This window comes from Malaclemys terrapin, chromosome 6, assembly GCF_027887155.1.
Source record: "Malaclemys terrapin pileata isolate rMalTer1 chromosome 6, rMalTer1.hap1, whole genome shotgun sequence".
NCBI classification, from domain to species: Eukaryota; Metazoa; Chordata; order Testudines; family Emydidae; genus Malaclemys; species Malaclemys terrapin.
Window position 1 is genome coordinate 97,376,136 of NC_071510.1, and position 14,218 is coordinate 97,390,353.

Sequence of the window (14,218 nt, forward strand, 5' to 3'; positions counted from 1 at the left end):
CAGGGTGTCAAAGGCAAAGTACTCACTACGATCCCCTTTTCAAACAGGTTTGTGAAATAAGGCTGAGTTAATTCCCTTTGTTGACTATGCAATCAGTCAGTTTTTAAGCAAGAAAAGGGTGTGTTTCTTTATGACCATGGGATTTTTTTTCATGCATTTAAATCCAGGATCCCCTATGTCTTGCTCACTTGTCTTTACAATACCATATAATACTGGATATTTTTCTTTCTGACATACAAGTAGAATTCATTTTATATTATTAAAAATGCAGAACCATCACTGGTAATATTGCTTAACACATAGAATTCTTTACTGCAAAACACACTACTTCTTCCTTTAATAGTTTTAAGGAGTCTGTTCTTCCTTTGTTGTGGAAATATTAAATGTTTAAAACAAGTTACTCACTAATACTATGCTTAGCAAAGGAAACTGAGTTCCTAAACCTTCTCTTTAGACAAAACTAATGCTGTTGCAGGAAGCATGTTACAATAAAAAAGATTCTAAATTGAGAGTTCAATTAATCATAACAGTCCTCTCCTGGCTTGCTGCATAGCTTCTGCTAATGCGATAATGGGAGTTGCGTGTGTGTGCACCGCCTCAGGGTGGAGCGGTGTGGAGAGATAGCCCTCTTAAAACTGAAAACTTAATGCTCATTGGGAAACATCTTTGTCCAGCTTCCAGCTCAGTGGTCACCTGATATGCACAGGGACTGAATTAACTTTACTATCAATCCAGACGAAACATTAGTTCATATTTCATCCCTTAGGGCACAAAAAGCTTCTTGCGTGCTTGCATTGATGATAGTTTTGTATTTACCGTGGAATTCATTCTCTAAAAGATGAAAAGTCTGAAATGGTATGTCCTTTGGTTTGTTTCCTTTGAACATACCTATTTTATATTCATGTACTTTTTCTTGACTACCAGAGTTAAGGAAATGGTTAAAAAGTGGGGAGGGGAAAGAGCCTATATGAATTAAATTCTGTATACCTCTGATATATTCACCCAAAGCACTGTGAGTTCAGTAAAATTAGAATTGTGAAGCCAGCACATAAATCTGACACTCAGTTGGGTCATTCCCCAAATGCAGATGGCATGATAGTGCCAGGCACACGGAGAAGCCCGCCATTTTTTCTGCTCTCTATCCTTTGAGCTGAGACTCTGCTGGAATGGCATCATAATGTGATAATTCAGTTTACATTGTGATATCATAACACAGTTTGGACTCAAATTCCAGTTTGGCTATCACTGTAGCTAGAACCTGATCCTGAGTAGTCAGTATTTCTCTAGACCATGCCTATCATACGTGTATAGTTCTTTCCAAAAGCTTCATCAAGTCCTATAAGGTTTTAACAGAGCAGACATCACAAAGTCTAGGCATGGGGTACTCAGGCAATGTTACTTCACATGCAGTACTCATGGGTTTCGCTCCTGCTACTGTTATTGTCTGGTGTATATGCACAACAAAACCGTAGGGCTTACAGACTGTCTTCTCTATACCTGCATCCACAGGCTTCATACCATGTCTGAACCAGCCTCATAAAAAGAGGTGGGTGGATGTCATGTTTAATCCAAATATAGAAGTACACAGTGAGGATGGGGTTGTAATAGATTTTTTTTTGGTTCATCCTGAAGACCATAATAATATTCATAGATTCTAGGACTGGAAGGGACCTCGAGAGATCATCGAGTCCAGTCCCATGCCCTCATGGCAGGACCAAATACTGTCTAGACCATCCCTGATAGACATTTATGTAACCTACTCTTAAATATCTCCAGAGATGGAGATTCCACAACCTCCCTAGGCTATTTATTCCAGTGTTTAACTACCCTGACAGTTAGGAACTTTTTCCTAATGTCCAACCTAAACTTCCCTTGCTGCAGTTTAAGCCCATTGCTTTTTGTTCTATCCTTAGAGGCTAAGGTGAACAAGTTTTCTCCCTCCTCCTTATGACACCCTTTTAGATACCTGAAAACTGCTATCATGTCCCCTCTCAGTCTTCTCTTTTCCAAACTAAACAAACCCAATTCTTTCAGCCTTCCTTCATAGGTCATGTTCTCAAGACCTTTAATCATTCTTGTTGCTCTTCTCTGGACCCTCTCCAATTTCTCCACATCTTTCTTGAAATGCCAGTAGTGGCCTTTCATATATTGTGCAATTTTTTGTGTGTAAACAGTGTAAGCTCGGAGTCCAAGCACATCTACAGGGCAAATGGCATTTTCCCTATATTTTGTTGTTTGATAAATTTTAATACATGAAACATATGCTGAAAGATACCTTACAGTGAGATGCAGCATTTAAAAATGGGCCAATTTTATCACCCTGTCACCCCATTTATCCAACAGTCTAAGTTCCCAGCCCCAGAGCACAGTCAAAGGATGCCAGTTCCCCAGGGTTAATAACATTGAGCACAGCCTTTTCAAAGCCTACTGCCTGGCTCCACCCTTTTATGAAAGTATTTTCCAGCCATAGAGCACCATGCAGAGAATGCCAGCTGGCTGCTTGGCTTTCTCATCCAGTACAAACCCTGGGGAGATAACTGGGTGTATACCAGTGTAATACTCTACTTTAAAGTGATATAGAATTTCAAGATGCTCTTAATGTATTATCTCACCATATATTGTGTACATTTGTGAAAATTAACCAGTTCTGTGGGATTTTAACTGGATACATTAGAAACCACATTTCCAAACCCACCTGTTTGCACTCACATATTTGACAATGTGGGCCAATATTGTTACTTACTACATTCTTTCTTATGTGTGTATTCAAATCACTGAAGGAAGGAATATGTGATTTTCCCTCAAAGTTCCATCCCCCACGCTGTTCACTGTCTGCATGAAAGCTCATAGCTTGATCATATCTAAACAAATAGATGAGAACTGCATGAGTATGCCTATGGGATCTGGGAATCACACCCCTAACTCATAGTCTAGATGTACCCTTAGCTAGGGTTCTCAGCAGGGCTTCTCCACCACTTGAAACTGTACAAAATACAGGAGCCTGTCTGCTCACAGGATTGAGCTGTTATCACTGCATATTATGCCCATCTTGCGCTCTTTATGTTATCTGTCTGTAGGATGGTGAATCAATTTTATTCTGGCCCCTTCGGTGGTAACAGCCTTTAATGAAGTGAGACCTCATTCATGACACCTCCTCAGGAGTTCCATCCTGGCAGGCTCACACTCATATTTCAGGAGGATGACTTTTTAACTGCTGCGGTGGTCCCAAGGGGGTGTGTGAGACTCTCACTTTATGAATGTCTGTCTTGACCTATCTCACACCATTGTAAAAATAATCTGAAAACACTATTTTTTTCCAGTTGTACTCTGTCAGTCCTGTACGCATCCAGTTTTCTGATGCCCTTTTTGTTAAACAATTCTACATTACTTGGTTTTATATAATAGTTTGTCTGGGTTTCTTTTTTCTGTTTCACTATGTCTGTAATTATTCTATATTATAGTTCGGTGGCAGTGCCCCTATAGTTCAGGTTGAGTCACAACTTCTGTTTAAAGTTGACCATTCTAGGACCTCCATAAAAACAGGCTTAGTTGGATTCCTTTGAAATTTGGTGTGCCTCAGTTGGATGCAGGGTAGGATTTAGTGACCTAACTTTGAGGTAATTTGATCAAGAGGCTGCAAAGATATAAGCTGCCCCAAAATAGCCATTTTACAAAAAGTTTCTAGGCACTGTTTCTTTGCCCAGAGCTAGAGCTCAAACTATTGATGTGGGTCAAAATAGTTTGTCTGTTGAGTTTTACCCAAGGCAATGCACGGCACCCACTAAATCTTCGGGAGACCCTAATTGAAAATGATATTTAAGAAAATGTACATTCTGTACATTCTTTTTGCGCCAATAAAGAAAAATGGCTAGAGGGTTCCAATTCCCACCATTTTATATGCTTTAAAGCTCAACTCTTCTAAGTGCTCTAACATCTGAATGGTTATTCAGATGGCTTTGAAATTTGGTGTGCCTAACGTGGGTATGCCTAACACAATGACTGCTCCTGGAGTGTATGTAAATAATTCCATTGACTATTGTCAGCTCCAGAGGAACAGAGGGAAGGTGGTGTGCCATGGACAACATATTTTTTCCCCTTTCTGTCCTTTAGTAGTGTTAGATGGAATCCTGTGGGTGAGAGTGAATAGGTTGTAAAAGGAGGTGAAGAGCTTGTACATTTCAGCGACTGTGGGGTTGGCAGAGTAGAGCTATGTGTGTTAATGATGTGTACCAGGGCATTGCTCAAATAAGGCAGAGTTAAGATTTTATGGACAACTGTAACTGTGAATTTCCTGGTTTTCAGAAGTTTAAGTTTTGCTCAGGTCAACATTCTGCACGGGGACGACATACCATCAAGCAACCTTAACTCTACCTTAATGTAGTTTTTTGCCACTGAATGTAGTAAATGTTGACCACCCTGAATGCCTCAGCATGGAGACACTTTTCAAATTCAGTTATAATTATTATTAAATGTGTCCAAGTGCTCTGCCAGTGGCTTTTTCAAAATTTGCCACCACATCTTTTTGCACGCAAAAATCTAAGTTATGAGAAATAAATGGAAGTGTATGAAAATTGTTCACTTCTGGTTTTGCAAATTTTTCCCCATGTTTTGTGACACTCACAGTCACCTGCTAGTAATTATTCTGTGAATAGTCTTTTTTCAAATTAAGCTAATCTTTTCAAATTTCTTGTGCTAGTAGAAAATTATTCTTTACATACCTACTTTCATATCTGAGTTCCATAGAAAGAGATTAACAGATAGATACTGATATCCCAGTGAGTAAACATGGATTCTGCTGAATTGTGTCATGCTAATAGGGACCCGAACCATTTCTCCCAGCCTTAAAGGTTAACAACCTTGTCTATGTTTAGAAGCTTGTGTTGTACTCTACCTGGCTTACATTTCTTCTTTCTTCTTTCTGGAAGTAGATGAGGGACACCAGGCTAACCAGAATTCTGAGCGTTTCAGCTACCAGCCTCCATACCACCTGAAAGGGAAACAGCAGGATAACTGTAGGTTGTTGTGTTTTAATACACAGCAGTACCCTGTAGCTCAATAGGAAATCATATATGCTTTGCAGTTTTCCGTGAAAAGGATCTTTGTTTGTTTTGTTTGACTTCCTATTTTTTGTTATGATGAGATCCAAAGATACAGGGCTTGATTCATCCCCCACATATGGAATGGAGGGCAACTTGTACTCACGAAAAGATTCACCCCTGTGGTATGACCAACATGTGATATCATTGCCCACTCCCGAGAGAGAGAGACTGTAATGAATCACTTCATCTCCCTGGTGCTTTAGAGACACCCTCTCTCTGGCCATTCCTGCTCATTTTGTGGACAAGCCCAGCCAGATCCAGGTCTCTGGCAGAATTGGGGATTGAGGGGTTGCCCACAACACAAGCTGATTTTTCTGTCAATGGGTCTGGCCCACAGTGTGCTAGTAGATTACTTCGCTTTGTGTAAGCTTCGATACTTGAGCTCTCAATGATACACTTTTATCAAAATAATAGCAATTCCTGTAAATTGCATACTTAACTGAAGGAGCTTTTGAAATGTGAAAATTAAATACCTGATTAGTTTTAGTTGATTAAACGAATATGTAATAATGTCCACTCTAAAGAGCAAAGTGCTGCAGCATTCCTCCACAACTGAGTGAAATACAATGCATCAAGAACTCAAATAGTAGAAAGAAGTAAAAACAAAACAAAAAAACCCCACCACTGGAGAAGGCTAAATCATCCTCTCTCATGGAAAAAACTATTCAAATTCTCAAATACACTGGCATTTATTCCTTTGGGAGGAGAGGGGTGGGGCATGGAATGGGCAGGAAGCACAGCTTTTGAATCCCACAGAGTCTGAAGATCTGTATGAAAAAGAAGCCACAGCAGCATGGCACAGTAGATAGCACTTGAGGGGCTGCCTTTCTATGCTGCTGCTGCTCCAGCCCCTGCTGCTACCTGGCAGCATGACTTGCTGTGATTGGCTGAGTCCTCTGCAACTGAGTCATATAGCAATAGTGCAGGGGATGCTGCAGTAGCTAATGCTTCCTGAGGCAGGGTTAACCTTCATGAGAGATCCAGGTGCCTTTCCAGCAGACCAGATAATGCCATGAAAGGGCAGTCTTTAGTTTAACCCCCTATTGACTCCAAAGCATGTTACAGTCTATGCTGGAGGTCTCATTGGATTCTAGGAAGTACGAGGAATGCTCTGGGAGTGGCATTCCCTCACCTGCGCTCCTATTTATTTTTTAAAAATAATTTTTAGTAACAAGGAGACTTTATGATACATGAAAGGATACATTACTTCCTTTTCTGACAGGGCTACTAGATTAGTAGATGGGGAGAAGCAGTAGACATGATATATCTTGATTTTAACAACGCTTTTGACACATTCCCACATGACATTCTGATAAGTAATCTAGGGAAATGCAGTCTAGATGAAATTACTATAAGGTGGATGCACAACTGGTTGAAAGACCATACTTAAAGGGTAGCTGATAAATGGTTCGCTGTCAAACTGGGAGAGTGTGTCTAGTGAAGTCTCATGGGGATCAGTCCTGGGTCTGGTATTGTCCAATATTTTCATTAATGACTTGGATAACAGAGTGGAGAGTACACTTGTAAAATTTGCCAATGGAGTTGGGGTTGTTTGCACTTTGGAGGACAGGATTAGAATTCCAAAGAACCTTGACAAATTGGAGAATTGATCTGAAATCAACAAAGTACTACACTCAGGGAGCAAAAAATCAAATGCACGACCACAAAATGGGGAATAACTGGCTAGATGGTAATACTGCAGAAAAGGATCTGGGAGTTATAGTGGATCACAAATTAAATATGAGCTGAACATGTGATGCAATTACAAAAAAGTTAACCTCATTCTGGGATGTAATAACAGGAGCATCATCTGTAAGACCTGGGAGGTAACTGTCCCACTCTGCTAGGCACTGGTGGGGCCTCAGCTGGAGTACTATGTCCAGTTCTGGGTGACACACTTTAGGAAAGATGTGGACAAATTGGAGAGAATTCAGAGAAGAACAACAAAAATGATCAAAAGTTGAGAGAACCTGACTTATGAAGAAAGGTTAAAAAAGCTGGGCATGTTTATTCTTGAGGAAAAAAAGAGTGAGAGGACACCTGATAACAGTCTTCACATATGTAAAGGGCTGTTAGAAAAAGGACAGTGGTCAATTGTCCTCCACGTCCACTGAAGGTGGGACAAGAAATAATGAGCTTGATCTGCAGCAAGGGAGACTTAGTTTAGATATTTGGGAAAACTTTCTAGCGATAAGAGTAGTTCAACACTGGAACAAGCTTCCAAGGGAAGTTGTGGAATCCTCATCACTAGAAATTTTTAAGACCAGGTTGGACAAATACCTGTCAGGGATGGTCTAGGTTTACTTGTTCCTACCTCGGCACCTGGACTTGATGATCTCTTGAGATCCCTTGCAGCCCTACACTTCAAAGATTATGTACTTTGAGCTGCCCTCAAATTTTTAATGTGTTGCTGATTTTTATATTGACAGCTCGTAACTACATAATGGAAGACAGGTGGTAGTTTGGGAAGCCAGGGATTTTGGTAGTTGAGTAGTAGAAATTTGAAGTATTTTCCACTTGTAAGGTATGGGAGGCACTCTGAATGTTTGTTACCCATGAGTAAGGCTACGTTTATGTCATGGAGGTCATGGAAATCACGGAATCCGTGACTTCCAGAGACCTCCGTGACAATCTCTGCTTCAGCCTCAGGGGTTGCAGGCAACAGGCGACTGCAGCGACAAGCGACAGGAACCCCTGGGCAAAGTTCCAGCAACAGCCTCGCACGGTGGGAGAGAGATGCCTCCGGCAAACGGCTGGGGTGTCCCGATTTCTCTTTGGGAAATATGGTCACCCTGCAGCTTCCAGCTGCCATGGGCGGAGGGGGAACCCCACAGCTCCCAGCCACCAGGGTGGTGGGGGAAACCATGGAGCTGCAGCAGCAAAAGTCACAGACAGGTCACGCCTTCTGTGAATTTTTGTTTATTGCCCGTGACCTATCCATGACTTCTACTAAAAATAAACATGACAAAATCTTAGCCTTACCCATGAGAGGACTGAAGCTTTTGGCAGTAGGAAGAGGATGCATCTCCAAATTCCCCTCCCAATTTTGGGTAGAGGCAGCAGTGACTTGAAAATTTGGGGACATTACTGACCACCCACCATGACCTTAGATAACTTTTATAACTAACTCTTTTGTTTCCATGACTCAGCTCACCAAGGATGGGGATCAGGATAGATTAATGAGAACTCCTTACACATTGATTTTAGGATAGTGCCTCTGCACCCAGTGACAGGGTCCCACTGAGGATCAGACCCTTCAAAAAACATGCTCCTTGGGCTTATTTTTATGGACATGCTCAGCTGTTTATATGCTTTTGACCCAAGTAGTAGATAGATTGGATTGACATCAGACAGACAGGAGAGTGGCTTACTTGAAAATTCAGGGATTCCAGCTGATGCACAGACAGTAAAAAGGCCAAACAAGCAAGAAGGTTTTATTGAAGAGGAGGTGAGCAAGCTATTATGCAGCAAATAACACAACTTCCCCCAGTCTGGAGGTGTAAGAAGCATCATCTGTACGTAGGCTAGATATAGACTAGAGTGTAGCCCTGCAAGAGAGATCCCAAATAGTAATGTGGGGGAGTAAAGGAAAAGGGGGATTCACAAGCAGAGACCTTGCCACAATGCATCCCTATGAGATGTTGTTTCGCTCTGTCACTAAAGAATGTTATATAGCTCATAGGCAACAGTGAATGGAAATGAAGAGAAAGACTGGGCATGTTTAGTCTTGAGAAAAGAAGACTAGCAGGGACATGACAACAGTCTTCAATTGTGTTAAGGGCTGTTATTAAGAGGATGGTGATTGTCACCTTCTGGCCTTCTGAGTGGGTCAAGCATTCAGCCTAACTGTGACAGGTTCTGCTAAAGAGAATGAGCCAACCCAGACCTATCTGTGAGTACTTAATTGCCTAGTGGCAGTTAATTAGCTAAGGAACTCCTTGGTCTAATAAAGGGTTATGAGGGCTCAGTTAGGAGGTTCCAGAAGACAGGGAGCCCTTGAAGAGAGGGACTCCTCAGGACAGCTGGTTAGCACAGGCTCTTCAAGACAGTCTGCCCACCTCTTCGCCTCTTAATAGTTTGTGGCAGACCCTCAGAGCCTCTCCTGCTGCCGCAATGCCCCCCAGAAACTTGTGCAGTTAGGTCAGAAGCTGTTGGGGCAGACCCCCGCCTACGGCTGTAGAGGCTGCTGGGCCCAGTGACAGACCCTTTCGGATGGGAACGGTCCGACACCTGGAAGGACTGAGCCAGGCCAGGATGAAAGGCCCTGCATGCAGCCAAGACTTGCTCCCTGGGCAAGTGATACCCCCAGTGGGGGCCACCCTTCCCAGTTGTCCTACCCAGACAGGTTGACACCTGCTCCCTGAGCCTCAAGGTGGGGCAAGCCCCAGCTCAGCACCCTTGGAGCTGCTCAGCTCAACCATAACAGGATCTGGGTACCAACAAAGGCATCTCCTAGCCCATAGGGCCCCAGTTAACAGGCACTGTGGTGCCCCCACTCTCTACACAACTACCTGGACTGGGGAAGCTGATCCCCCTTACATAGGGTGTGGCAAACTCCTTCTCACAGGACAGATTGGGGGGTCCCTGCACCATGGTCCTTGCACCCTCACTCTGGCCCCACGCCCAGCTCAGCCCAACATGTTGGCCCCTGCACCACCCATTTGCCTGCCTGACCCCAGCCCTCACCACCTGCCCAGCACCTGGCAGTTCCCAGCACCTGTGCACCCCCGCCCACACTCCTGCCTGGCTCTTCACACCCACAGACTGCACCTGCCATGCAGCACAGCAGCCACACCTGCTCCCCCGCAGTCTGCCACCTGCACCATTATGGATGAGCTGCTTGCTGGGAGCCCTGGACACTGGAGTTGAAGGACCAGCCGTAGTGGAAGTCCAGGATGGAAGCTGGGGCTAAGGCAGGCGCCAATGGCTGCCTGAGCAGCCTGGCTTGTGGAGGCCAGGTGCAGAGTGGAAGGTGTGAGCTAGGTGCTGACATGAAGCCAGGCAGGTAGTGACACTTATGGCCAAAGCCACAGCCATGCTTGCACTACTGCCAAGGAGCAGCCCTGAGCCACAGCTACAATCTTGCCCATCCAGAGGGTGGGGAGCAGCTGGGGAAGGGGTGGGAGTGCTTCTCTGGCAGCCCAGTTGGCAACCATTTCCTGCTCTTCAGAACCTCAGCTGGCTCCATCCATCCTGCCAGCGTCATCCATCACAGAAATCTCCATCCAAGTCTGCCTATAGCTAGGGCAGCCTCTGTTGGTTAGGGAGCTCACCAGGAAAGGGAACCTAGGAAGAGTGCTCCAAGACACAGAAGGTTCTGAAAAGGAAGGAAGAGCTATGAGTGCCAAGCCCCTAGGGAGACCTGTCTGATTACCAGACAGCAACAGGAACTATATGCCCTTTCATAGAAGAGTTGCTATGGTTTGACCTCTGTGGGGACCCTGAACCCAGAAAAGGAACCCTCTTCAAGGTGATGGCAAGATGCATGGCTCCAGGGGCTCGTCCCAGGTCAAGAGGGCCTTACCGGTAAAGAGCCTAAGACAGAGGAAGTTGATGGATTTAGGTAGGGCAGACAGATTAGAGTGAACTCATCCCCACTTGCCCCCAGCTAGGATGGTGGGTTAAAATCTTGTTTACATACCACATTTGGCCTTTTGTTAAATAAATTAGACCCCTTAAGAGGTTTGCCAGCTTCTTCCCTGACCATGTCAGGCATGCCTTCACCTACTTCTGCAAGACCCCCTCCCCCTTAAAATACACACTTCTTCCCCCTTAAAACCTACTCTTCCATTCACATAAATATTAATACAAGCGATGACAATAAAAGCAACTAGTAAAGTGTATGCTAAACATCACTGGTCACTCACTTAAATTTTGTTTCATCCTATTCCCCATCCTTTGTTGCAATGTCCCAGAACATCAAAGGTATTTGGGCTCCTAATTTCTATTTGATCTGGGCCTGTCTGCTTATATTCAGAGCTTTTTGGGACCACGATGTTGCAACACCTATAAATCACCTGCTATGTTGTGGGCACTGTCTAAATAATAACAGTCGCTTTCTAGCAAATCAAATGCCAGTTAAATTTCTATTTTAATCATAAAAGTTCCTTAGAAGTGACCTTTTTATTACTATGAAAAGTCCCCTTCTAAACACACTCCCTCTTTCTCTCATATATACTTAAATTTTCCCAGTGGAGGAAAGCTCCCTTATTAAAAATAGGTTTAAAATTTTAAGCACGTTAAAACACAAACTTTCAGTAACAATTTTGGATGAATGATTTCAGGTGCTAAAGCTGCAATCTATAACCTGTGTGACATATCTATTGCACAATAAATCAGGCATATTAAAAACAAATTATTATTAAATTATTTCTTTGTGAATCATTTTCTGGCTTTTATTGACTGTTCTCTTTGCCTTATTTTAAAAATAAAAATTAGAAACTCCTAGTTCCAGCTAGTTGGATAAAGCTAGCATTATTATTTTGTCTGAAAAGAACATGGGTGCCAGGTAACTCTAGGATTAGAGCCCTTATTCTATAAAAGTAATGTTAGACAAATTGTTCATAGACCACGCAGCAGTTTATATATAGTTATTGGAGCGTATTTGGGGGAAATATTTCAAATGATGACTTATCGGACTGTGTATATATCTGTCATGAATTAATTACAGTATATTCATTATCAGTCACAGTTTTGTGAAAATTTAATTAAAGAATGGATAAACTGTATGTATACATCAGCCCTCCAAGTTTCTTTGCCCTGTGGTTACTTAGTACCTCTGGTAACTAAATGTAAAATATCGCACACAGGCCGTGACTATATGTGGTAGTTTATGTGTAACTTTGAAATTTTATTCATCAGGGAAGTGGGAATTACTTTAGACCATAACCCAGTTTCCTCTAACAAGAAGTTTTCGTTACTGAAGAGATGATAACCCCCTTTCCCTCCCTCCTCCACTAAGACACATCATTATGACACCTTGCGTCTACATCACCTGTCATGGTGTGGGTGCGGTTGCTACAGCAACAGCACACATTAAGTAACACTCCCATATAACTTCAGATATGTGAGTCAGTTTTAAAGTTTAACTAGGTTTTTATTAGTCTATGATGTAGTCCCCAGTCATCTGCAGTTACTAGCTTGTCCAATGCTCACAAATTATAATCTGTTAGTAACACTTAATGCAAATCACTTTCAATATTTAGGTGGGCTGGGTTCCTCCACCAAAACTAATTGTGGGTTCTACCAGCCACATAGGCATGCCTGGTTAACTCTTATATGAAAGAGATTCCGTTTAGTTTCAAAGAAGGAGGGAAATGGAAGTTTGGGAATGTGATCTTTGCTGATTCATCCTGTCTGTCTGTGTTCATCTGTCCAACAAGCAGCGTGAAAATCAACTGGTTCTCCAGAGGTCCCATAAAGACACCACGTGATTGGACAACTGCTAAATGTTTTCCTTTCAGAGGCATTTTTAAAGCAGCTGGGATGAATGGATGTTGAGGAATAAGACTAAGGTTAAATAAAGTAATTTATAAGACTTAATTTATGTCCTGATTTTTTTAAAGTAGCTTCAATGAGAATAGTCATCAATAACATCTAATTTATAATTTTGTTTATTTTTCAGACATGGAGATGACTTGATTGTGACACCATTTGCTCAGGTAGGCACAACTTACCATATATACATATGAAATAATAAGATGAGTAATCTAATTTTCAGGTTATGTTACAGTTTACATTTGAAGGGCCCCACGGTCACACCCATTGTTTCCTGTCTCTTATCTTGAAATCAGATTTCTTGCTTGATTCGGGGAAGGAAAAGAAAAAACATTGTCAACAAGCTGATTCTGCCACAGATGTTACCTATAGCTCTTTTTTATTGGTTTACCCCTGATTATTTGTGTAGTAAAAAGCAATTACATAAACTACAAAATAACCTAGTTTCATTTCTCCTCAACTATTGTATCAAGCCATAGTGCTATTGTGCCATCAACAGGACAAAACTGTGATCTCCTGCTATTAAAATGTCAGTATACTCTGTCATCATCAGTTTACTAGCCACTTTCAGCTCTTTATGTGCAGGTATTTTTATATATAATAATTCTCCACAGAATATGTTCACTTACACAATCACATATATTAATTATTTAGTTTTGATTCTTGTAACCAGGTTTTGTTATGTTTTACAAAATATCAATTCAAATATAATTATAACAAATATAAAGCATGGGTACATTTTAACAATATAGGTGTCTTATGATATATCAATAGTTAAGTATTTCAGAGTTGAATTTCTGAACTCTTGGGACCACATTTTCCTCTCAGGTAGATGTGGGCATCTCTCACTGAAGTGACTGAGAGTTGCCTCTGTGTATCTAAGGGTAGAACTAAGCCCATGGAGCTGTATATGATTGGAGACGAAAGAGGAGAGGAAGGGTGAGGCATAGTAGAATAAAGTAAGAACAATGTCCTCCTTCAGTTTGAGCATCCAGATTTTCTTATCATGATGTTTGTGCATGCAGCACAGGAGCCAGCAAACAGAGCTGTAAACAGAGGAGTTTGAGTGGGAGTTTGCAAGGGGAGTTTGAGGGGAAGACTAGGAGAACCAGGCAGAGGAACAGACAGCCTAGTGAAGAGAGTGTGTGATGTTCTGGCAGTGTTGTGGTGCTTGTTGGGGGTTTGTTTTGCTGTGGGGGGTGGTGTTTGTTTCCCGGACTAATAGGACTTAGGTGGGAAAGCTATGACAGATACAGAGGCAGCAGTGGTAGTGACCCAAGCAGTGGAAGACACAATGAAGATGACTGGATGTGGAAACTGATCCTGGAGGGGGTACCTGAAAAGAGTTTTGTCTGCATGAAGTGTCGCCTGATAGAGCTGATGGAAGAAAAGATAAGAGGATTGGAGATGCAGGTGGAAACTCTGGTTGAGTTTAGAAGGGGGTTCGAGCAGATGATGGAGCAAAGACATGAGGAGGCTGAAGGAAAAAGCTCATACTTGCAGATGGAAGGAAGACTGCTGGGTGAGGAAAGTGGACAGTGGAAGCATGTGACTAAGAGAACCAGGCAGAGGAAAAGACAGGCTAGTGAAGGAGAAATAGAGCTCAGGAACAGGTTTGCGGA

The 14,218-nt window shown here is 42.4% G+C and overlaps 1 protein-coding gene across 9 annotated transcripts in view; it reads left to right on the top strand.

Annotated features, from left to right (window-relative positions):
• Window positions 1-14,218, top strand: part of PDE4D (phosphodiesterase 4D) — a 1,107,352-nt gene that overhangs the window by 930,649 nt on the left and 162,485 nt on the right. For all 9 annotated transcript variants that reach the window (XM_054031502.1, XM_054031504.1, XM_054031511.1 and 6 more), the window contains one exon: window positions 12,724-12,760. In XM_054031502.1, the coding sequence (XP_053887477.1) occupies window positions 12,724-12,760 (37 nt within the window). The remainder of the gene's footprint in view (window positions 1-12,723; window positions 12,761-14,218) is intronic.